General features: G+C 38.5%; 1 protein-coding gene across 1 annotated transcript in view; it reads left to right on the top strand.

The window, feature by feature from the left end:
- Nucleotides 1-24,400, top strand: part of RB1CC1 (RB1 inducible coiled-coil 1) — a 98,775-nt gene that overhangs the window by 52,637 nt on the left and 21,738 nt on the right. The window contains 20 exon segments of the mRNA XM_064170436.1: nt 5,943-6,061; nt 7,394-7,470; nt 7,472-7,521; nt 8,259-8,314; nt 8,317-8,384; nt 8,638-8,805; nt 9,166-9,167; nt 13,532-13,634; nt 13,636-13,711; nt 13,714-13,736; nt 14,791-14,880; nt 14,883-14,982; nt 14,985-15,131; nt 15,134-15,156; nt 15,159-15,230; nt 20,442-20,612; nt 21,750-21,934; nt 22,805-22,991; nt 23,071-23,152; nt 24,033-24,094. Coding sequence (XP_064026506.1) covers nt 7,450-7,470; nt 7,472-7,521; nt 8,259-8,314; nt 8,317-8,384; nt 8,638-8,805; nt 9,166-9,167; nt 13,532-13,634; nt 13,636-13,711; nt 13,714-13,736; nt 14,791-14,880; nt 14,883-14,982; nt 14,985-15,131; nt 15,134-15,156; nt 15,159-15,230; nt 20,442-20,612; nt 21,750-21,934; nt 22,805-22,991; nt 23,071-23,152; nt 24,033-24,094 — 1,686 coding nt within the window. The 5' untranslated portion in view covers nt 5,943-6,061; nt 7,394-7,449.

Here is a 24,400-nt window from a genome sequence, read left to right as displayed (position 1 = left end):
TAATCTCTGTAATTGGAGGGAGACTTTCAGTCTACAAATGCTTTTGAAATGATAAAATTATACATTCAAGAAACCCCAAGCAAAACAACAAACACCCAGCTGTCAAAACCTTCAGTTCTACTTTGTCAAAGACCAAGTCACAGACTGCTGTGGGGAAGACTGTTTCCATCAATGAAATGAGGAAAAGAAAGGCTAAGGCTGTGGGCAGTTTACTGGCAGAAAGAATGTCAGAAACCTTGTTTGTTTTCTGACTTTTACTTGTGAACTGTGGCACTGAAGGTTCACTCTCAGTTACGTGAGAGATGGGGGTTTTAAAACAATGGCTGAAGTGTGAGGAGAAAAAACTTTATTTCTGATCCATTTCATGGATTGTGTTTTGGCAGCTCCTCAAATAAGTGAAAATGGCAGTGTAAATAGATGCTAACCCTAAGATCTAAAGCTTTGTAATTACATACATATGAAACCATGACACAATGCCTAATGTACTTGTTGCCTTCAAACATGTTTGCAACTATTGCTTTCCCAGAATTCATGACATAAATTTTGCCTGAACTTGTAAGAAGCTGCATTGCTTTGTGCTACACAAATATCAACACGGTTATTCTGTGCGCAGTGTTTTCTTACCTGACCAGATGCAGTTGTTTTTGATGTCCTACTGCTCCATCACTGATGTTGTCAAGGACTTGAGAAGGTGTTGCTGCACCTGCTTTGCTGAATGAGAAGTTTCCATGTAATCCAGAGTTGTAGGAGCAACTTCGAGTATGGTGGTCCTATGTAACTCTAATTTTACCTTACAGAGGTGGGAAAAAAAAGGCTTTTTTTGCTGTGAAATACTGTATGCTAAATTACTGACTCATGACATTCCTTTTCAGTGAATTGTGAAGTAGGGGCTTAGGCATGTTTTCCTGGTTGCTATGCAGAATTGCAGCTTAGTTCTTGTGTTTGAGTGCTTTGCTGACCAGCAGCTGAGTTTGAGAGCTGTTAACAACACGGAGACTGTTGGAGATGCTGTAATTAAGTAACCGCCTCTGAGCCTGAAGCACATCTCAACACGGTATAAATAGAGCTCCAGATGGCACCTTACAGATGTCAGGGACTGACAGCCTTTCTTTGTGTGGCTTGAGCGTGAGATTTATAGGCTTTGATATAAGGTGGTAGGTGGAGATAGACATTACTCCAGGTGGAGATCCTGTCTCAGTGATTCAGTCTGGTCTTCTGGTTGCATTTAATTTGGAGGAGTGAAGGTTGAAATTCTCTGCAGCTGGGTCAGGAGGAGCCCTGCTATTACTTCAGCATAGTTTAGGATATTTTTAAGTTTTATTTTAAAAACTTTGATGTGCCTATTAAAGTATGTTTCTTTCAAGCACTTGGGTTATGCATTTGAGATGGTATGCTAAGGGTATGCATTTGCATTGTGTTTTAGAAACTAAGCCACTTTTGTTGCTAAAAGCATTAGTGAAGAGTGTATGCCCTCCTAATGAGGTCATTCTGCCTGGTCTGGTGGTGTAGCAGTCTTTGGCAAAAATTAAGGTATTTCTGGTTAGATGCATTGGTTGCAGTATTAAAGAAAACACCGTGAAGTCTGCTTTTAAAGGTGCCTTACACCAACATGAAGAAAGGTGGGTTTTGGCGTTTTTTCCAGCTTCAGACACTGATGGTTCTCCCCTTCCAATATGATCCTAGGATTTCTGTGCTATAAAATCTTGCTTTTGAGGTGAGGTTGGAGCAAGAGAGCATTTTTTTGAGCAGTGCACCTGAAAAAAAAAAAAAAAAAAAAAACAGAAAGAAGAGATAGAAGAAAAGCTTGTATAGGAAAACAAAATGAATGGGAAAGAACATTCTGCACTTGTACTTTTGTCTGTTACAGAGTTGCTAAGTTGTAGGAAAACAGGAAACCCATCTCTGAAAGGAGAAGAAATAAAGGGAAATCACAGGAATTTGCTGTGTGGAAATGAAGTGCATCTTAGTAAGATGTTAATGCACCACAAAGCTGACTCTATCTCCAGAGGTAATAAAGGTCTTGTCTCCTTGAGGGAGGATTGTTCTCCAGAGAAGAAATTCAGTAAATGAGGACTAGCACTTGAGACTTTTAAGCATGTGACAGACTTGCAGTCTTCTCAGACGAATTACCCTTCTGACAGGCAGGAATCCTGTGGTGGTGTCCTGTGACACACCTGACCCTTGTAAACGGGGGGAACGTTTGAGACTGCTGTTACCCTGCAGCATAGCCTCTGGTTTGCAGTAAAAGAGAAACTTCCTTTTTAGCAGCATACAGATGATGTTCATTCAGAGCTATGCCAGTGTTTAATTAGCAGTGTGGAATTGCAGGCTTCTGAGTTAAGTGAGAGTCTTGCTTTGCTTAGGTAGTTAAACTAGCTGAGTTGGTCTGCTTTCAGAGTTGAGCCCCTTCTGGCCTGGAGATAGACACAGTGGAGAGAGAGTTTGAGCTTCTTGGCCCTCTATGATGTGGGAAATGAGGCATTGATAAGTGTGACACTTACTGTACAGATGTGAAGCAGTACTTAACGAGGGGCCAAAAAACCCACTACCTTCTAGTGCTGATGTGTTGATTTAGTGGAAGATGGAATTTTAAATCACTGGATTTAAAGGAAAGCCTTGACCTGGGTATAGTTCTGTTTAAATTCCAGAGAGTTTAAAGCAAAACGTATTAATATCTTTGTTTGCTTAAGCTTAGTTTGTAATCCAGTTTATAGAGGAGGCACGGGAAATGAGATGTCAGAAACACATGCATGATTAAATCTTGGGATATCATAGAGGAAAAATTAATGATTTTAAAGTAAGGTTGATAATACCCCTTCAAAGTCAAATAACATAAAGGTTGAATTCTGTCTTTGTTATGCCCTGAATGCCATATTTCAGTGTTTTGAGTTCATGAGGTTGGAAAGAACTGTACCATGAAACAACAGGACAATTAGAATTGGATAATGGAACAGGGGTTCTGCACTTAACGGCAGAAATGGATGGTTAATGTAGCCATAGGATCATTTCTGGAGTGCTGTGAAACCCGTGATGCCTGTTCTGTAATTACAAAACCGAAAGCTCTGTAAACAGACGTTCGTTGCCCTTTACGGATGGTACAGTGAGCATGTTCTGAACTGAATAAGATGCACTCCAAAACTTCTAAACAGCATGCAGTGGAAGGTATTGATCAACAGAGACTTCAAAAATACTTGGTTGTTAAAGAGCTTATGTTGGATGGTAAAAGCTTGCAGTACTTTCATGAAGTGAGCCAGATGCAGTAATTACATTGCAATGTAAACACAATGTAGAGCAGTGAAATAAATGTTAGAACCAGCACACCATCTTCATGACTGCTTTGGGTGTTTTGTTAGCTCATGGAACAAAATACACATCTGAATTAATCTTGAAGTTTTTTTCTACTTTGTGCTATTCTTTACTGTCATCTATCTTATGCTCATGTCTGTGATCTTCTGTCTGCTCTGGCAGCTGCTAGAAAAATTTCCTTTTCCAATCTTCAGCTTTTTTTTTCAACCGTACAGTCTTTCCATCCCTTAGTTGGAAGATTGAAGTTTATGTGATAGCAGGGATCAAATGCTGCAGGTCACACAGTTCAAACATATAGTCCATGTGGATTAAATAATCCTGTTGGAGTTTGATTACAAGTTAGCCCTGTCTTCAGTAGTTGTCAGGTGTTGTAATTGTTCAACTTCTATTAAAATGATGTCGATACTTAAAAGGCTTGAAACTTAGGGCTGTGCAGCAGTGCAGTGCTAAAAGAGCCTGATGTTTTGGTAATGGCCAGTTGAGTAATGCAAACAGACAAAGGAAAAATGTGTTTATGATATGAACATGTGCTACTGCAGCGTGGTAGTGCCTGACTTTCACCCCAAGCTTATGTTAAAAAAAACTGTGTTACTGCTGACATAATATTCTTGATATATTTGGGAACATACTTAAAGGTTGATTTGTGATGTGTAGCTGATCTTGCTTGCAATAGCTTGCTGTAACCTGGCTTTTGAAAGAAGAGACTTAGGCAGTGGTGACTGGGTTTTTCACACATCTGCCCCTTTATCTTGATTTTGTTGACCACACTAAGCTAGATGTTACCTAGAGATACAAGACTAGGGAGAGCTCTCAAAATTCATTTTCTTCCAGTGTTGTGAAAACAGGCAGCAAGAGAGAGGCACTTGACATGGTTCCTGCTGGAAGGAGGGCTGCAGGCTGCCTTTATTGGGCAGCAGTGAATCTGCAGGGGAGCTGAATGTTGAAGTCATGTATTTTCTGAAACCTCCTTCACACGGTTCCCCTCTTCCTGGAAGTACTTAATGGAATGTGTGGCAACCTTGGGAATGGGTGAATTCTACTTTTTAATTATTATTATTCTTTAAAGATAACCAAGTACAAATTTGTCCTGTCTGTGTTACTGTACTTCTCTTTCCCTAGGACTGTTGAGATGTTAGGTGGAAGAAACAACACTTGGTTATTGGGTTTCTAATGATTGTGAATGAGTTAGAAGAGTAGAGGTTATAGTCTTAGTGATCCTACTTTGTGGCAGAATTGTTTTCAGTAGTTTCTATTCCTGTTACAGAAGTGTTTCAGTAGCTGCTGCTTCTTTGTGGTAATGTGCATTACTTTCCTCTAATGCAACTATTCATAAATTTTGCTCAAGTACAACTACAGAGTGGTGATAGCTAAACTGAAAGAAAACACTTCCGTTACTGGTGATACTAGTGGTGATACTAAAACATAGTATCAGTCATAGATATGGTTTTGCCTTTTTTCTTTCTACTTTTATTACACCTCTGCTTCTGAGAAGGTGATCTGTGAGTGTTTCACATGGGAGTAAAGAGGGAGGGGACAGAAGGGAGGAAGATAATGGCTCCCATAACAGCCTGACAAAGTGCTATCTGTTCTATGCACATAAAATACCTGTGACAGTTGTGTAGTGTGCTTTTATCTTTATGATAAGCTTCTGAAAACTTGATATAAATGGCTTTGATTTATAGGTTTGTAGCAGGAGTTGTGTAAAATGATTTGCACATTCTAATGTTTTTTCAGGCTTCAGCAAACCTATTTTTAGTAATGGATTATCACCCTTTATAGTCCCTGATCATCTCCTCAGAAACCTTGCTTGGGCATTAACATGGTAGAGATAATGTTTGTTTGCAGTTCAGAGTTTGGCTGTGCACTTGTCCAACTGCCCTGAGCCCAACTGCTCACCCTTGCCTTCTTTGCCAAGGGCACTCCTTTGGCACTGCTGCTTAACTGGCAATAGTTAAAATGAACTAGGGTGGCCTAAAAAGACTCACCTCTGCTGAACTGGCTTATTTTGGTCGTTGTAGTTTCCATTGTACTTTAAACAGCACTTCTGGTGGGGAGTTGGAGGATGCCCCTGACAAGGATGCTGGGAACAGATGTTTTGAAAGTAGGTGAAAGGCTTAACAAAATCTGTTACCTTGTTTCAGGAAAGGAAGGTGGTGCAGATTCCTGGAGGAATCTGATAGATACAGCTGTAGAATAAGACCATTCAACAGCAGTAGCATATGTGTCTTTTTACACTGCTTTTACTTAGACAAATTGCATTTTGTTGTGACTTTCTCTGCTGCTCTTAGCGTTCTCCTATCAGCATTCTGCACTAGCTCTGAAAAATACTTTCAGTCCATGGAAATACAAACAATTGTTCTTAGTGAATCAAACTTGCCTTCTTGTAAATCCTGAAGAATTTAGCAAATTATTATTTTAAACCCAAACCTATAGGCAAAAGGTATTCAGATCTGTAGCAGTTTTGGTCAGACTTCTGACTGGATAGCATTGTTAGTTAAAAAAGAAAATGCTACTACCACAAGATTTACTCTTTCTGGTGTTGAAATACACTAATGTCTGGTTAGATGCAGTGATGATTGTAAAACCCTGACCTCGTAATAATACCTGTCATTGTATTCTGTGTCATTTCTCTGCAGATCTCCTCTGGCTTTGAACAGCCATCTATTCTGTTGCCAAAAATCAAGTAAAACGAATGTGTGCATGTATTCTACCCCTGAATTTTGAAGATGATGGTAGCTTTATATAGTGCCTGAAGGTAATTCTTTCTTTATTTGAAGCTAAAAAGTTGGGGGACTTGCTGTTTCATGTGTGGCAGATGCTGTCAGAAGTATTTTTGATCTTGATAACATCTTTTTTATTTCTAGGTTTGAAATAGCTTTAATGTTAGAGGGGTTAATGTTTGAGGATTTTACCTCTGTGTACTTGAAATTTCTGGACATATTATCTTCTTAGAGATCAGCTTGGAAAACAATGGTTTATATGAACACTAATTACAATACAAGCTTTTTACTATACTGAGGTGCCTTTTCTGTTTTGCTGGGTACTGTGTGATGCTTGCTTTGAAGGCATTGTATTATTTAACATTTATTTGTAATACTACTTAGACCACAGTCACAAATATGATTGAAAGGATGCCCCAGTGTTGAACTGCTCTTTATTGATTACTCTATATTTGCTATTAGTTTCCTGTGAAGAAAGTAGTTACAGATTTAGTTTGTGCTGAAAACAGGAGAATAGTCTTCTAAACTATTACTTAATTATAGAGAATACAAAGAGAAGATCTACATAATCTATATATTTGCTACTTTTGTATTTTTAACAGCTGTAAGTTGAGGATTTTAGTATGTACAGTGTAGATCATGCTGCTGTTTTTAAAATCCAGAAAGTATGTCTGCAAATAACTATCTGGGGCTTTAAAAATGCATTTCATAGTTTAAGTACCCTAAAGGGACCTACAGAAATCTGGGAAGGGGAGTTTTTTGCAAGGGCTTGTAGTGATAGGATTGAAATTTGAGGAGGGAAGATTTAGGCCTGGATATTAGAAATAAATCTCTTGTAGTAAGGGTGGTGAGAGACAGGAACAGGTTGCCCAGGGGAAGTCATAGATACCTCCCCTTGTAGGTGTTTAAGGCCAGGTTGGATGAGGCCCTGAGCAACCTGCTCTAGTGTTAAGTGTCTCTGGCCCATGACAGAGAGCTTGGAACTAGATGATCCTTAAGGCTGCTTCTACCCCAAAGCATTCTATGAATCTATAACTGAGAAAAGCCAGGGTAATGATCTGAGGTGGTGGATTCCACAAATGAGCATTGCCATCCTTTCTTTCTTTTTTTAAAATGACTTATAGTAACATATAGACTGAAATTCCCTAACCATCTTCATATGCAGAGGTTTACCTTACCCATGCTCCTGGTGAGAGGAGCATCTCGCTCTTCAATAATGGATGAAGAGTTGTTTGAATGAGAACATACTACATGTATTTACACACTGCATATTTAAAGGTTTGTTTTTTTTTTTTCAAAAATGTGTATCTCTCTCTTTCAAAACTCCTGTGTGAAGGTAATTCTTGGAATTTTGTTTTGTTTTTCAGTTTCTAAATGATTTAGCAGCGGAAGTTACAAATTTCAGAGACCTAAAGACATCATCATGAAGCTGTATGTATTTCTGGGTCAACACTGGAACTACCCTCACCTTTGATACAGAACTTGCTGTACAAAAGTAAGAAAGTAAATTAACTGCAAGTTGTTTGGGTTTTACATTAGAAAAACTGTGAATATACTTTTTGGTGTACTTAGGTTGTGGAGTGGTGAGACCGAGTTGGTTTCAGTATGTCTGTGGTGTTCTATTTGAGTAGATTTTTTTTTGGGTGGTGTTTTGTTTTTTAGATTAGTGTTTTTGGTGCCCTGCAGGTGATTGTGTATGTTTGAGGGTCCCGTGAGAGAATGTAGAGCTTATTTTACTTTTTGGGGCAGTGACAGAGTCTGGTATCATGTTGGAAATTGACTGCTGATCTTCCATGGCCTTTTGTTGAATCATTTAGTTGGAATCCTCTCTAAAAGGTTTACTTTTTTACTGACTGACATCACTGAAGACATTCTGTGGGTTGCTTTATTATTTAGTTGGATTATTTAGTTAGAATCCTCTCTAAAAGGTTATTGTTAACTGACTGGCATCATTGGAGACATTCTATAGGTTGCTTTTTCACCCATCACTATGTAGTCATCCTGAGGAAAACATGCCTTCTGTAGAATTTTTAGATAGGATGCTAAAGAACTAACATTCAGAAATTTGTCTTGTGTCCAAGATGGGCAAAAGTTTCTTATGTGCTATGTAGAAATCATAGAATCATTTCAGTTGAAAAAGACCTTTCAGATCTAGTCCCACCGTTATCTAACTACCAAGGCTGATGCTAAAACCATGTCCCTTAGCACTCTCTCTTCCCCTTTTTTTTCCAGTGTGGCTGATCTGAAACATGCAATTCAAACAAAATATAAGATTGCCATTCAACACCAGTACTGGTTGTCAATGGAGGAGAGTGTATGGCACGGGACAGAAGAGTATGTAGTTACAGTGCTGGAACAGTAAGTACATGCTGCCTGTCATGTAGGGGAAGAAAAAGTATGCTTTCCTAAGGGGATTTTGAAGTATTTTTTCTGTGTTGTACTCTTTCCTGAAATTCTTTGGTTTGAGAAAGCAGGTATTTGGTGTATTCACTTTTCACATGTAGAATTAAACATGATCTTAAGATGTCACCCCCATTGATGAAATAATTGGGTAAGTTGAATACCATGTGCCTTTGCTCAGTGTTTGATTTCATTTTCTCTTTGAGTGTAGGATACCAACCCAATTTTTTTATTCAACAAAGAAATGATCTTGTGTGAACGTCCACCAGCTATCCCCAAAACCACATTTTCAGCAGAGAATGAGATGGAGTTGAAAGTAGAAGAATCTCTCATGATGCCTGCAGTGTTTCATACAGTAGCATCGAGAACACAACTTGCTGTGGTAAGTCAATTCCTTGCTCTGCTTGCAACATCAAAGCAAAACAAACTTTTTCCTATGTCAGAGGAGAAGCTTGTATAAATGTAGAGATACTTAAAGAATGTAAGATAGTGATGATGTGTCTTCAGAGCCTTTGTCTCACAGTTTCAAGGTAGGTACTGAAATGTCCTTGGCTGCTTCAGCATGTTGAAAACTTCTTTCTAAAAGCATATTATAATTCAGCTTTATAGATGCCTTGTTTACAGGCATGTGCAAAATAAAAGCAAACTGGTTGCTTTGGACCCATACCTGAATGTTCTGCCTTACTTTCAGTACCTTTTGTCTGCCTCAGCTTGAAAACAAAAAGTTATTTTGGAAAAGTTGTTAGCCCAAGTAGAAATCAGCAGTAGAATTTTTGAAAGCACCATGTCAAGTTTCTGTTTCAACTTGCATCTAAACAACCAGCAAGGAGGTTGATAAAACTAAGGTTCCTTTTCCTGAAATTCACATCTTTTATGATCAAGTGCTGACTTTCAGCTACATAGAAAAGCAGACTGGTCAGAAATCTATTTGATTTCCCTTTTTATTACTTGGTAGGGAGAACTGGCTCCCTGTGGCATGGTCAGTAAGGTAACAGGTGTGCATGAAGTAGGAATGTCTGTATGATATAGAGTGAGATGATGCCTTCGTTACCTTTCCTTCAGGTTAGAAGTTTCTTGGCTTCATTTTTGGTTCAAAACTTAAATATTTCTCATGGCTCTGAAGATTATTAAAACATCCAACAACTTAGGAGGAGGAATGGTTATGTGTAGCACATAGCATTAAATGGATAGTATCTATGTTTTTAGCATGTTGTCTTGGTAATAAAGTTTGGTTATTTTCAGTGACCACTTCAATGCAATTCAGAAGAGCATTTACCACTCAGTGTGTCTGGGTTGTACAGCTGAATTCAGGGAGAAGTGTCAAGTCTTCCATGTAGCATGAGGTGGTTTATTTTCTCCCTTAGTCAGGGAGACTAAGGGAAATTAGTCTGAATAATCTGACCTTTACATGCTGTGTGGCTTAAGGCAAGGATTGTATCCAGTATAACTCTTCTCCTGCTCACCACCTGTTGACAGTTACTGCTGACATTGGTGAAACAGGACCCTTATGTTATTAGGGATCTGTGATCTCTCAGCTGTCAAACAGTGGATATCAAAGAAAATCCAGCTAGGAGTGGAGGTTTTAATTTGTACTTCATTTGTGTAGGATTCTGGTTTTAGAGCAGCTGAAAGTGCTTGAAAAACACTTTCTGTGAGGTACTAAGAGGATGTAAATCAGCAAGACAGACTGTTAAATGCCTAATGTTGATTTGATATAGAGATAGGGCCATAGTAATTGCTACAGTGATTGCTAGGTATGGGAAGTGAAAGGTGGTGTGTGCCAACTCTTACATTTCTTATTGTTGGTGTTTTATCTTCTTTCTTCATCCCATCCTTTATTTTGGGCTCTTGAAGATGATTAATTTTGGTTTTTGTCTGGAGAAGTTGCTGACAGAACAGTTTAATTTCTCTGAAGTAAGCTTTTTCATACTCCAGGAATATACTCCTGCTTAAACCTGAAAAGAATTGTTAGTGTTGCCTTCTCTACCCTTTTGATTTCAAACAATGGACTAATATGCAGAGCAAACAAGTTTATATCGCAGAGATGCTGCTTTAAATGAATTTAGGACCCTTTGCTGGCACATCCTGGTGGCATGCCTTCTGTAAAGGAAGCTCACATTTCAGAAATACTCTTACAAGTCTCTGCATGGAGTATAGCTCTTATTTTCCAGCTGGAGCTATATAATATTTAGTGTAGAGACTGAAAAATTTATCCAGAGAGAGTGATCCCGAGTTCATTTGCAAGAAAATCAAATTTTCCATACTTGGTGGCACTACATGGTAGGGGAGAAGGAATTCAGTATGGGCTGAAAGTAAAATGGAATTGTTTTTTTTTTGACCTTGCAGACTTAACTTGAGAAAGATTCTGACCGTTATTTGTTCCAGTTTCTTCCCTGCTTGTACAAGTGCTACAATGAAATAGCATCTTTTGTGAAAGCTTAATGTAATTTAAAGATTAAATAGGTAGAAATATTATTACATCTGGCTACACTTTTACACTCACAGATCGTTTAATCTGTGGTTTTCAATCTTTTAAACCAGAGGCTCTGTGTTAGAATGTGAAAAGTGCACTTAGGGAGGTTAGGGGGAATGGCAAAAGCACCATGTGTGGTGAAGGTTAGTAAAGTAGGGTTGCCACGGCTTCGGATGTACCAAGTGTGAAAACTGTATTGAGCAGTACTGCAGTAATTTACTAGAGGCAGTTTTACATGCTGAAATGCATGAAGCATGTTGAACAGTAATTCAGAGGAAACTGAGGGAGGACTGGAATGTGGGTTAGAACATTAATCTTCTTCAGGGTTTCACCATAAGCCTCTTGGCTGGGAGGAAAGAGGGAACATGTGATATTAATCCTTCTCAAAATTGATTAAGATCTCGGGACAGTTAGGAAGGACTCTGGAGCCTCTGTGAGAGTTGATGCAGTCCAAAGCCATCCGAGAGTACTGTGTGGGAGACTTCTTGTAAAATGGGCTTGAAAAATTTGCCTTCTATATGGATTAAAGCTTTGTCTCTGTTATTGTAGAGACACAGTAAGTTGGCTTTTACCACAGAGGCAAAGTGACAGTACTTGATGAGATGTTTTTTATGTTGGCATATAATTAAATGTAAATAACTATCTGATTTTACTACTTCTACTGATACATAAAAATTTTTTTTGTTAAGAAGAAGTTTTCATCACAAACAATTTAAATGGTAAGTCTTAACCTGTTCTTCTTACAATAAGAAGCTAATGATTTGTAACTGTCTGAAAGTAGGGGACAATATTTGATTGGCTACTAGTTTTCTATTTAATTGCATTTCTAATCTGTTCATTTATGTATCATATCTTGGTTTCCCAGCTTGCCTTTTGAAATGTCTGTGCCTAAGGGTTAAAGGTTGCCTTCTTACAACTAGCCTGGTTTCCCAGCTCACTTCCCATTTCAGCCGTACTGGCCTTGAGCTGCCTATGTGGGCAATGAGTGTTTGCAAACAGTTGGGTACACACCAACTTAGAAGACAGACTGTTCTCATCCACAGTGCCTTGCGGTAATGAACTGTGTTTTTGTGAATCTTCTCAAATCTTGTGGTCTCCAACACTGCTGCTAAAGTGATTTCTGGTACTTATGCCTTAGAAAAAGATTATTTTCTTTTATTTTAGTGATCTCACTCAAGTTTCTATTCTGTTTGTTCCAGAAGAATATTGGAGACTTGGGCATTTTGTTTAGTGGATATGCTTCATATTTCATTGATTCTGTTGCTGCCCATCATCATTCTGTCAATTGCAGTAATCTTTTCTTTGAGAAATGGGAATAAGATTGAGATACTGTGTGGTCATTTTGTTTGGTTGCCTAAGTCCCTGGCTGTAGTCATAATACCTAGATCCTTCTTTGGTTAGTTCCAAATACTTCATAATAATTCAGCCAAGAAGTATACTCATGCTTCCTGAAAGCTGCATATCTCCTCCTTAGTAAAATACTCTTCCATTTCTACTAGAAAGCTGGTTGGGGCCTTCTAGAAAATAGATCCTTGAAAATGTTAATGTTGTTTAAGATGTTTAATGTTTGGTGTATCTAGATGAATACTGCTTGTTCTTTCTGACTATATTGTTAGTGTAATAGTCAGACACAGCTTCTATCTCCTTCAGAGGTCCTGACTTCTTTGTAAACTTGGATTAGCAATCAATTTCATATTTTTTTTTAAAGTAACTGAGCAGGGGTAGTGTTAAAATTGAGTAGCTTTCAGTTTAATCCTATATGCCAATAATCTATACTAAGCTATACTGAAAGATGTAGCATTTGTTTTGGCTAGCCTTTAACCAGAAATATTAGATGAAGCTTTCAGAAAATTCACCAGGAGAAAAAGACTTGGGTGGCTTTGAATCAAGCTAGAAGTTATCACTTACCTTGTTCTGTGGTTTTTCAGCTTCTCAGCATTTTTTTGGGGCAAGCAGATTCTGTCATTTGACTACTTCAAGCTGCTTCGTAGTGGTTGGAGTGGAAGAGCAAGCAAAAACAGTACTGAAGAAGAAAGTTGGGTTAATCTGTGACTTGCAAAAAACTTATTCTCTGTTAAGCTGATGAGAATAAATACTTGGAAAATGTAGTAGAGGTTGTGAACTGTGGTGGACCAGTGGCCTAAAGGATGCCTACACTTCTGCTGACTGATCCTGCAACTCATTGTTGCATCTGAACTCTGCTTGGATCATCAATAATTTACTCTGTGATGGGACCTTGTTTGCCAACTCTTTCTATCAGTATTGTACAAACATTATACTTTTGTATGTGTGTACTCTGAGCATATATATTAGCAGCAGTTTAATTGTATGAAGTAGTTTTGGAATTGCCACTTGCCCCTGCTTGATTTGGAAGACATTTCTCAGTAGAAAGTCTGTGCAGCATTTGGTTTTTTTTCGGTTTGGTTAGTTTTAGTTTGGGTTTTTTGTCTGCTTTTTTATTAAGAAGAAAAGTTATGTTATTTTGGAACTTTCAGGTGTATAACTTCTATCTATCACGTCTAATATTGATATTTTCTAAGTGTCTCACCTTACTACTTTAACAATTACCTGAAGCATTTTGTTGGGAGATCTATAAATATTTATATTGTTTGTTTGTCTTGTCTAATTGCAGGAAATGTATGGAGGTTGCCAAGAAACTTTGCTCCTTTTGTGAAGGTCTTGTACATGACGAACATCTTCAGCATCAAGGCTGGGCTGCCATAATGGCCAACTTGGGAAGATTGCACATACTCTTACCAAAACTGCTTTTCAAGTTTTGAAAATTATTAGTCGAGCTATTTGCAGTCCGTAGAGAGATCAAGTTGAAACTTAGCACAGTAGGTTTGCCATTAAACTCAGCTTCAATCTACATTTGAAACTTCCTTTATTTTAGGTGATGTGGTGTCTGGTGGTAGTTGTGATGAAGCATGTGTTTGTGTCATGGAGAGCTTGATTTTGTTCTCTACCAGTCATTTTTTAACTGGCATTTTCCTCTGTTTTCTGTCAGCCCACAAAAACCTGTACTGAATTATGCTGGAGATGCGCTTGTTAGTGAAGAGATGTTTAAAGAGCTGGAGTCCTTCCAAATGTGAACTAGAAATAACTAGATAATGGAATGTAGATGTTATTCAACATCTTTAAATACATATTTGCACTTATAATTAATTATGAGGGATGATCTGTGTTGAAAGTATGAGGTCATAGCACAAACTCACCTGGTGTTTATGCCTTTGGAAGGGTGTGTGTCTGTGTGTATCTGTGTCTAGCCCTCATGTCCCTGCAAGCTCTAGATGTTACTTTAAGGAAAATCTTTGTGGATGTTACAGTGTTATGGTATTTCCATGAATGCTTTGGCCTAGTAGAATGTAAGTGAATGTTGGGCTGATTAAAGAAGTAAAATATGGTTAGGGTCATTTATATATATTTATATATTATATTAAAGAAAAAGAAAGTTGGGACTTTTCTTAGTTCATGGAGGAAACAACTCTGAGTGTCTTCCGGCTGACTGCTTTTTCAGTCTTTGCCAATAAGCCTTGGTGTTGTCATGCACATTGGAACCTTAAAAGTCCCAGTTGTGCATTGAGGAACAAACAAAGAAAACAAAGACATGTCTCATGTTATCAAACTGTCCTTGTTTATTGCATTATAAACATAAGCTTACGTAAAACAGCTCATGTTAAGCAGTGGAAGACAGCAAAAATTATCTGCCTTTAACTGACCTTACATCATCTGATACTGAATGGGTCTTGGAAGGGGAGTTATCAAATTCATTTTGAAATCCTCAATTCTAAGATAGTATTTTATTATATGAATAGCCTGTGTCTAGTTTTTATGTTACACTGCTTTCTGCTGATCCCTGATATTTTTTTCCTTCTCACCTTTGTGAAAAAGCCTGGGTCTGCTTTTCTGTCATGGGCCAAGATACCACTGCTGGAGTGCCTCACGAGACACAGTTACAAGGAGTGTTTGGGAAGAGATGGATTCTTCAGCTGAGCATGGGAGGGACAGAAAGTGATGAAACTGAGGATGGCAAATCTGCTGAATTGGTGCTTTATCCTGATACATCTAAAGTGAACAATAAATCAAGTTAGCCTCATTTTGCAAGTCAGTTGAACATGCAGCTTTGAAAGGCGCAGATGCTGAAGGAGTAAAAGATGATAAGGAATCTGGTCAAGATGCTGCTGTGCAGGACAATGAGACATCAGTAAAAAATTTGAAAGATGAGGATCAGCCTCCTTCAATTTGTCTTTGTTAGACTTGGGATAAATGGTCAAGATAGACCGAATGATGTTGAATCACTGGTCAGAAAATGTTTTGATTCTATGAGCAGGGTAAGTTAACAATTTCTTACAAACCAGATTGGATTGCAGTTGAATGCTGCTCTGGGATTTCCAGATGGTGGTGCTTTTGAAGTGACTCAACTTCTTGTAACAGTTTGTTTCTCCAATCACTTTCTGAATGGAGAGCAAAGCTGAGACTGAGGGGGGTGGGGCAGTACTAAGAGTTCTTGAGTTTTAAGAATTTGACTTTTAGGAAAATGTATAATCCCACAGTGAGTGCTTGTTATCTTGCTTGTCTCCCAATCAGCTGTTCTTGTTGGAAAGCCAAGAGCTTCTTGGAGTCCATAAGTGGAAGGTGACTTCTTCTTTCCCTCTTTCATAGAAAAAATCTTCCTATAAAGAAAGTGGAGGATTTTTCTGCACTGGAAGTTAATGTTCTTTGTGTTAAAAATGCTGAATTCTTTATTAAAATAATGGATAGATCATGTAATTAATAGTGATAAATTTATATCCTGTAGTACATGCATTCTTTATTAGCTGGTACAGATGCATTCATTGGTATTTCTGCTGCTAGTAGAATAAAACATTGCTCACTTTCTATACTCTTCCAAATCATTATTTTATTCAGTGAGCATTATAGCCTTTTAAATTCTTTGGGCCTAGAGATTTCCTTTGCTTTCATTGTAGCTATTCTTAGAAAATAAAATCTACCAGTTTGGAAGGAGACCTCCAAGATCATCCATTCCAGCCTAGCACTCAGGCCCTAACCAGTTCAACCAGACATGGCACTAGGTGCCTCATCCAGGCTTTTCTTGAACATTTCCAGGGACAGTGACTCCACCACCTCCCGCTGGGGGCAGCCCATTCCAATGCCAATCACTCTCTTTGGTCATGAACTTCCCCCTAAACATTCAGCCTAGATCTTCTCTGGGCCACACTTGAGGGCTGTGTCCCCTTTTCTATTGCTGGTTGCCTGGCAGAAGAGACTAAACCCCACCTGTGCTAGAACCTCCCTTCAAGTAGTTGTAGAGAGCAATGAGGTCTGGCCCTGAGCCTCTCTTCTGCAGGCTGCACCCCCCCTGCTCCCTCAGCCTCCTCCCTCACGGGGCTGTGCTCCAGGCCCTCAACAGCTTTGTTACCCTTCTTTGGACACCTTCCAGCACCTCAACTTCTCTCTTGAATTGAGTTAGCCCAGAACGGACACAGCACTCAAGGTGTGGCCTGACCAGGCGTGGAGTTAGGGGAAGAATAACCTCCCTTGTCCTACTGACCACAACTATTCCTGATGCAGCCCAGGATGCCATTGGCTTTCTTGGCCACCTGGGCACACTCCTGGCTCATGTTCAGCTACTCTCTACCACTACCCCGGTCCCTTCTTCCTGGCTTTTCTTAGCCACTCTATCCTCAGCCGTGTAACACTGATCGGGGTTGTTGAGGCCAAAGTGTAGAACCCTGCACTGTCTAGCCTTGTTTGCCCTGTATGCAGTTTTTATAACTCAGTATATCTTGAGCAAAGAAAACAATTTCTGTTGCATTTGACACTATTTCTTCTAAAGGGCAGGACTAGAAGAATGTCTTAAGTTCTAAACCACATCTCTTGTAGGGAATCCTATCAATGTGATCAGTTCTACATGCTTGGAGAATTTGGCTTGAGATAAAGGGCTGCTTAAGATTTTTGAGCTCTCCCAAAGTACAGAAAAGGCTGAAAAATTGGGCTGTACAATAGCAAAAAAAAAAAAAAAGGAATTCTGTGCATGAAAGACTTCCTAATTGGTTGAAAGTCTGAGACACTTCTCTGTCCTGTTCAATAATTCCACAAGGTGTTTGTTACTGGGTTTAAAATAAATGTAACAAAACTTACTGTGGATTGTGAGAAAATCACTTTTGACTTGATATTAACAGGGCACAAATGTAAATTAGTATTTGATAGACATAAACAGCTGCTACCAAATAAATTACAGTGGGTACTAGATGTACAAAACTGAAAAAATAACCACTTCAGTTAAGTAATTACTGTACATTTTTGATCAGCTTCTATTCTTACCTGACATACATCACCGTATTTAGAGAGACTGTTTTGTAATTGTGGGTTTTCTATCCTTGCATTACCAAGACTACTCAGAAATCCTTGTTCTAAATATTGTAATTATTTTGTAACTTAAGGTGTTCTTTGTAGGAAAAAAAGTCTGATTGCATCTGTGGAAAATTGAGGGTTTTTTATTTCTTGCATGAGCAGAATTGGCAGGTCAGAAAAAGAGTTTCAGTCAGACTATCCTAGGCCACCACTAGAAAGAACTTTGAGTGCAATTTTGAGTTGTTTTGGGTTCACAAGAAACACACAGCGTTTTAAGGATTTTAATACTCACTAGTTTCCCTAAGAAAACATTAAATTGCTTTATGGTTGATAGCAGCACAGATAAAGGTTGAGTCTTTGTCTACTGTTGATTTTCAGTTAATTGGAAAGCAGAATTGGCTTGAGGCTGAAAAGGGAAAGAAAACACCAGATAAATATCTTGCTACAACATTTGTGTCTCTTACTATTTACTTGAAGTGGACAGCATAAACATAGCAAGGGGAGAAAAAAATGGGTACTAATTTTTTTCCCCTGCTTTTTCTCTATGCCATTCCTTTTTGGAAATATGAACCATACAAATCGTTTTGCAATTGCATTTCTTATGGAAAACTCTAAATTCAGGTAAGATATGGCACAAAGATGTGAAGCATCAGGAGTATGAAGCTTCATACTTTTGACCCTGGTAGTCTGACACGACTGATGTTTTGCACAGTGCTGCCAGTGTCTGGTTCTTTAGTCTCTAGATGTTTCGTATAAAATGACACTTCTAAGTGGCAGAAACCACTGCACTAAAGAGCAATGAGTAAGTTGGGAGCTAACCTGATTGTTCCTGTTAAGTGATGTTGGTAATCACTTAAATAGAAGGCTAGAAAAGGGAAAAGACTTCTAAAGATGGAGAACAGCAACATTCTCTACCGGGTGAAAATACATCTGAGTGCTGTGGAGTGATCACGTGGAAGATGGGATGAAAAGGAATGGTTGGAAGAGATAAATTGCAGGGTGGAATGTGAGGAGTAGGCATTCTTTGTAAAAAGAGGATAAAACACAATTAGTTGATGAAGGTAAAAGAAAAAAAAAAAGCCCACACCGTGATATTCTTTAGCATTTGTCTGTTAAGAACTTGTCCTGGATGCTGCAGGGGAGTCATTCAGGATGGCCACATGGGGAGTAATTCTGAATAGGATGGGCAATGAAGATGATCTTATTAAAACCAATCTGGTTTAATCCTAAGAACTATTTTTAATGCTGAGATTCTTAAACATGAACAAGTCACTTGAGAGAAACTAATATTCAAGACCATTCATAACCTTACTGAAAAATTCGCCTTGCTGTTTTCAGAGAGAGCTTGGGCATATTTTGTCACATAACTAGACAGCATTAATTATGTATTCTGAAAAATTCTTGGCTAGGTGAACAGGTTTTGGTACATTCCCTTGTGGTCTTTTTGTTTGTTAGGTTTTTGGTTAGTTTGGAGGAATGAAAGACTAATTCTTTGTAGTTGCTCCTTCGTCTGTTATTTTCCTTTTCAGATTCTTTCTCTCTATAGCCCTGATAGGTGCTTGCAGATTAAGGAAAGTGCTGGATAAAAGCTTTATACAGTTAAATAATAGACTGGGGGAGGGAAGGTCCTTTTAGTTAATGTTAATATTGAGTCAAATGTTGGGGTTTTGAGGGTTAATCTGTGTAGTCTGTAAGTGTCATAAACCCTAGATGCAGATGAAAGAAGTGTAGTACTGTGGCAGCTACAATGACCTCACAGTATGGAGTCTTTTCAGGAGATTCTCATATCACAGATGGCATAGCATAACCATTTTTGGATAAATGTGAAGCAAACTTGTTCAGTATTCCTGCTAACACTTAAATCTACTATATTTCCTTAGTTATATATACCAAATTTACACTAAACTCTGGCCTAGCGGGTAGAGAGTACTGCAATTCCCAATGATCTTTTTAGCACTAAGGAAGCAAAGACTAATTTATTTCACTGGCTTTTCGAGTGAAACTTGAAGGAAACACCCTTAGTACTGTGGACATTGGTAGCTTCTTAATGTTTCGAGGACTTATTTCTGGATAATGGCTCTGTGAGGTAAATAGAAAATAATTTAGAAAATGTAATTTTTAGTAAAAAAATATTAGCAAAAAGTATTCCAAATGTATTAGTTTTTCATAGCTTATTTCCCAGTTGCTTAGAGCTTGATCTGCTTTCTCTGAGAGAATCACTCAAAATGTTCATTTAGTGGGAAAAGGCTAATGGCTTTTTTCCTACCACCATTCTACCGACACTTTCTTCTGAGCCACATACATCACTTGTTTTGATTGTGGCTGTGGATGTGCTGGAGCGTGTTCAGAGAAGGGCCACTGGGATGCTCAGAAGGACTACAGCACCTCTGCTATGAGAATGGACTGAAAGAGTTGGGCTGTGCAGTCTCAGAAGAGGAAGGCTCCCAGGGTGACCTTCTTGTGGCCTTCAACTATCTGAAGGGGGGCCTACAAAAAAGCTGGTGGAGGGACTTTTCAGGGAGTCCAGGACTAGGGGGAATGGGAGCAAAGCTGGAGATGGGCAGGTTGCAGACTGGACATGAGGAGAGTTGTTGAGCATGAGAGTGGTGAGAGGCTGGAAATGGGTTGCCCAGGGAGGTGGTTGAGGCCCCATGGCTGGAGGTGTTTAAAGGCCAGACTGGCTGAGGCTGTGGGCAGGCCTGCTCTAGGGAAGGGTGTCCCTGCCCATGGCAGGCGAGTTGGAATTAGATGATCCTTGTGATCCCTTCTCAACCCTGACTGATTCTATGATTCTATGTGTTTTGTTTCAGGTTAGACTTGTGTCTAATAGATTTAAACTGCCTCTTTCCCCTCATACCCTGCCTTGTCACCTTAACTGATGTCCCATCTTCTTGTAAGGATCTGATTTCTCTTGATGGTCCTCTTTGAATAATTCATTCTCTGCAATTCATGCTGTGATATAAAATCTAGTGGACTCCTTAACTCAGAATTCTGAAACAGATGACAGATGTAGGCACATCTTAGAATAGTATTAAGGTTATTCTTTCTACATTAATACTAATTTAGTTCGTTCACCTGCCCTAGGTGATCCTGCCTTGGCAGAGGAGGTCCCTTGCAACCTCTAACATTTTGTGATCCTGTGAACTGCAAATAAGCTAACTTCTTTATTTTATCACTTTTTTATTTAGCTTGATCCAAGGATTATCCATCCCTTTCTGGCAGAATGTCGCCAAACTATTGCCAAACTAGATAATCAGAACATGAAGGCTATTAAAGGTCTTGAAGACAGGCTCTATGCATTGGACCAGATGATAGCAAGCTGCAGCAGACTGGTGAATGAACAAAAAGAACTTGCTCAGGTAATACCCATTTGTCTTTACAACATTTAAAGATGGTGGATCTTTGTTGTGGTATGTTGTTAAGGATTATAATTCAACAATGAAGTGTCTTAATGCAAGATAGTTTTCAATATAGCATGCTGAGGGCCCTCAAAAAGGTTCTGTTCATACATTAATTTGACATTTATATATTGTAGGTCACTGCAGCTTGTCAAGTGGATGGTTAAGCTGTATATTTTACAGCTAGAGGATTTCACAGAAACATGGAATCCTAGAATGGTTTAGCTTTAGTTCCAACCCCACAGTTTTTTGGTTTTTGGTTATAATTTGGTTCTAATTTCAATCCCAGTTCAACCAGTCTTGTGTATTTTTAAAGGTAACGAGCACAATTTGTTTGATAACTATTAAGTCTTACCTGAAGAAAACAACCATATAGATAATCACACCTTCCCACTAGGGAGTTGTTTCATAGATAAAGAAATAAAATGGAGCTATTTTCTAGCATAAGGAACATGTCAGTGGATGTTTGGCAGCATTTATATTAAAAGCTGGAGGCTTATTTTCCCTGGGCCAGAAAAAGCTGATGTTCTATGCAGAATCTGAGTTACCTTTCTACTCCCATCTCAGTTGGGTTATTGAAATTCAAACCAAACTTATTCAATAGAACAAAGTCATCTGCAGCTAGAAGACATCATTGCTTGTCCCTTGACCTCCCTTAAGAGTTTTTTTGCTTCCAGTCAGCCTTTTCAATTAACTGAACATTGCATTTATGTGAAAAATTATATCCTAAGTTGTGTAGCTGAATAGTTCATCTCTTGCCTCTGATGTTGAACATGGAAAGCAGCTTTGCTAAATTGAATGGGTTTTCTTTCTGTGGAAGCTAGTATTTGTAACATCAGCCTATGGAATTGTGGTCAGTAGGTGGCATTATGTAATAAGAGTATGCTTGTAGAAAACTTGGAGCCTCTCTGATCTTACAGTCTGACTCTGCCCAATAGCAGAATCTGTTCTTCTGGTTATTATTTAACATTTTTTTTAGATTTCCCTATTAGTAGCTTAACTTTTCAAAACATTTTGTTACATCCAAATTCACTTTTATTGATCAGGTCACTTCATGCTTTTTGATTGTATAACAAATGTGTCTATTTTTTCCTCTAGGGATTTTTGGCTAATCAGAAGAGAGCTGAGAACTTGAAAGATCCTTCTGTGCTGCCTGATTTGTGTTTGAGTCATGCAAATCAGCTGATGATTATGCTAACTAATCACAGAAAACTGTTAGATATTAAACAGAAATGTACCACTGCCAAACAGGAGCTTGCAAATAATCTACAAGTCAGACTGAAGTAAGTTTTCAGTTGACATATTGCTTTCACTTGCATCAAAACTGTTTTAAGAAAGTCATTGGTAATGCATCAAGTGTTCCTTAGGAGGAAAGAAAATAACAGTTGGATCACTTCAGTTTGTTTGTGAGGTTTTGTCACTGTGAAACAAAATATTAAGAGAAACTTTTCTTAGAGTTTAAATGGTCTTTGCATCAATAAAATTATATGCAAGAACCTACAATCCCCTCTCCTTTCATCAACCTCAGCAGCCACCAGTACCTTGTTTAAAATTTGGCTGGCAATTCTGCTGATGTTTTCAAAGGATGAGACCTATAGAATCCTAGAATAGTTTGGGTTGGAAGGGACCTTACTGATCATCCAATTCCAGCTTCCCTGCCATGGACAGGGACATTCTCCACTAGCCCAGGTTGTTCAAACCCTCATCCAACCTGGCATTCAACACCCTCCAGCGAGGGGGAATCTGTGACATCCCTGGATGGACCTGTTCCGGTGTCTCACCACCCTCACTGTAAAGCATTTCTTACTCATGTCCACTCCAAATTTCCTCTTTTCCAGCTTAAAGCTATTGTCCCTTGTCCTATCATTACAAGTTCTTGTAAAAGCTTAGATGAACCTTTTTTAAGTAGCTTGTGATAAGTAGCAAGTTTTCATTTTCTGAGCACTCTGTGAATATCTTTCTGTGAGATGTTAAAAGGCAACTGCAAGGCAGCTACTGAATTTGGAATTGCTTGCTACATCCAGATGGGGCAGTGACCATGTAGAATGATGTCCTTGTTCAGTTCATCTAGACACGTTACTAGCTGTAGTGAAATGGAAATGCAGAAGAGATGACTAAGTTGCTGTCTTCTAAAGTCTAACCTACTCTTGTAGGTGGTGTTGTTTTGTAATGCTTCATGCTGACCAAGATGGAGAGAAGCTACAAGCATTGCTTCGTCTTGTAACAGAGCTCCTAGAAAGGGTCAAGGTTGTAGAAGCTCTCAGTACTGTTCCTCAGATGTACTGTCTAGCTGTTGTTGAGGTTGTGAGGAGAAAAATGTTCATAAAACACTACAGGGAGGTAAGTAAGTAAAACTTCAAGACTAAATCTTTGTGTCAATATATAAATTGACATCTAATGACATAATTTCCCTTCACAGTGGGCAGGTGCTTTGATAAAAGACGGGAAACACCTTTATGAAGCTGAAAAGGCAAAAAGGGAATCTTTTGGTAAACTGTTCAGTAAGTACTGCTGTGAAATCAGAGTTGTGCTTAAGCTTACCTTTTGTCTTTGGAGTTAAAATGACTGCTTTATGTTGTAGTTGAAATACCTGTGTTAATGTCTCTTGTTTCAATAGGAAATGCATGCTGTGTGCTAGAGGGTCCCAGTATTTTTATGTTCTTTTTTTTTCTGTTAAATGAGTGAAGTTTTTATTTTAGATTATCTAAAATGCTGCAGAAACTTTTATTACTTTCATTTGATTTAGTTACATAAAGGATTTGATTTCTAAGTATGACATCTGAATGCAGTTACTGTTTGAACATGCTCTGCAAGCTTTGCTCATCTTCTAAATAGTATTTTTTAAACTGAATATTTTGAATGGTTTTGCTGTGAGTACTACTTCAGAAAAAAACAGGAATGAAGATTCATATCTAAAGAGCTTGGCTAGAAGTTAAAAGATAAAATTAAACATCAAGTTGCTGCTAAAAGAGGTCTGATCATTTAGTCTTTTTTCCTTGCAAATTCTGCAAACCACCTTCTGAACCAGCTGCTAAAATAAGAAAATTGAGCAAAAGGTTATCAAAGTTTTGATAAGGAGATTAGCAAGAAAGAATTGGCAGTTAGCAGGGAAAATGTGAAAAAAGGACATGGGGCTTCTGCAGGGGTGAATTTTAAGCAAAAAGGCTTCAATGAAGCAAGAAATTCTGCTTGAATTGGTGGGGTTTGCTTGAAGTTCTGGGGTTACTGGGAGTTTTTATGTTGCCAAGAAATGGCATAGTTAGTAATGCTTTCCAATTCACTTCAGCTGGTTAGAGTGCAGTAGCTTCCTTGTTCTCTCTTGAGGCATTTTTTGGTATGTTGCATTTCTTCCTTTTCAATAACCATTTTTCCTTTGCCCAGGGAAATCTTTTCTAAGGAATCGTTTATTTAGAGGACTTGACTCCTGGCCTCCATCATTTTGTGTATGTACTCAGTGTCTTTTGGGGGGTTATTTTGTTTTTATGAACAGTACTTTCAAAAGATAAAAACCTAAGCTTATTTTTTCAAGCTACATGCCTATCACATTGCTCTGTCACAGATGAAAAAGCTGGGAGCTAGCGTTCTTTGCTGTTTCAAGTGACCTACATTAACAACGCCAACTCAGTGCTCCTTTTGAACAAGGAGTTTGTGGTATTGCACCAAAAAAAAGGGCTTTTAATGATCAGAAAAAAAGAATTCAGGAAGTTTATCCTGATCCTGTCTTCATAACAGAATCATAAAATTGTTTG

Source organism: Pogoniulus pusillus, chromosome 34 (assembly GCF_015220805.1).
Source record: "Pogoniulus pusillus isolate bPogPus1 chromosome 34, bPogPus1.pri, whole genome shotgun sequence".
Taxonomy (NCBI): domain Eukaryota; kingdom Metazoa; phylum Chordata; class Aves; order Piciformes; family Lybiidae; genus Pogoniulus; species Pogoniulus pusillus.
This window is presented reverse-complemented; position numbering and strand designations above follow the sequence as displayed.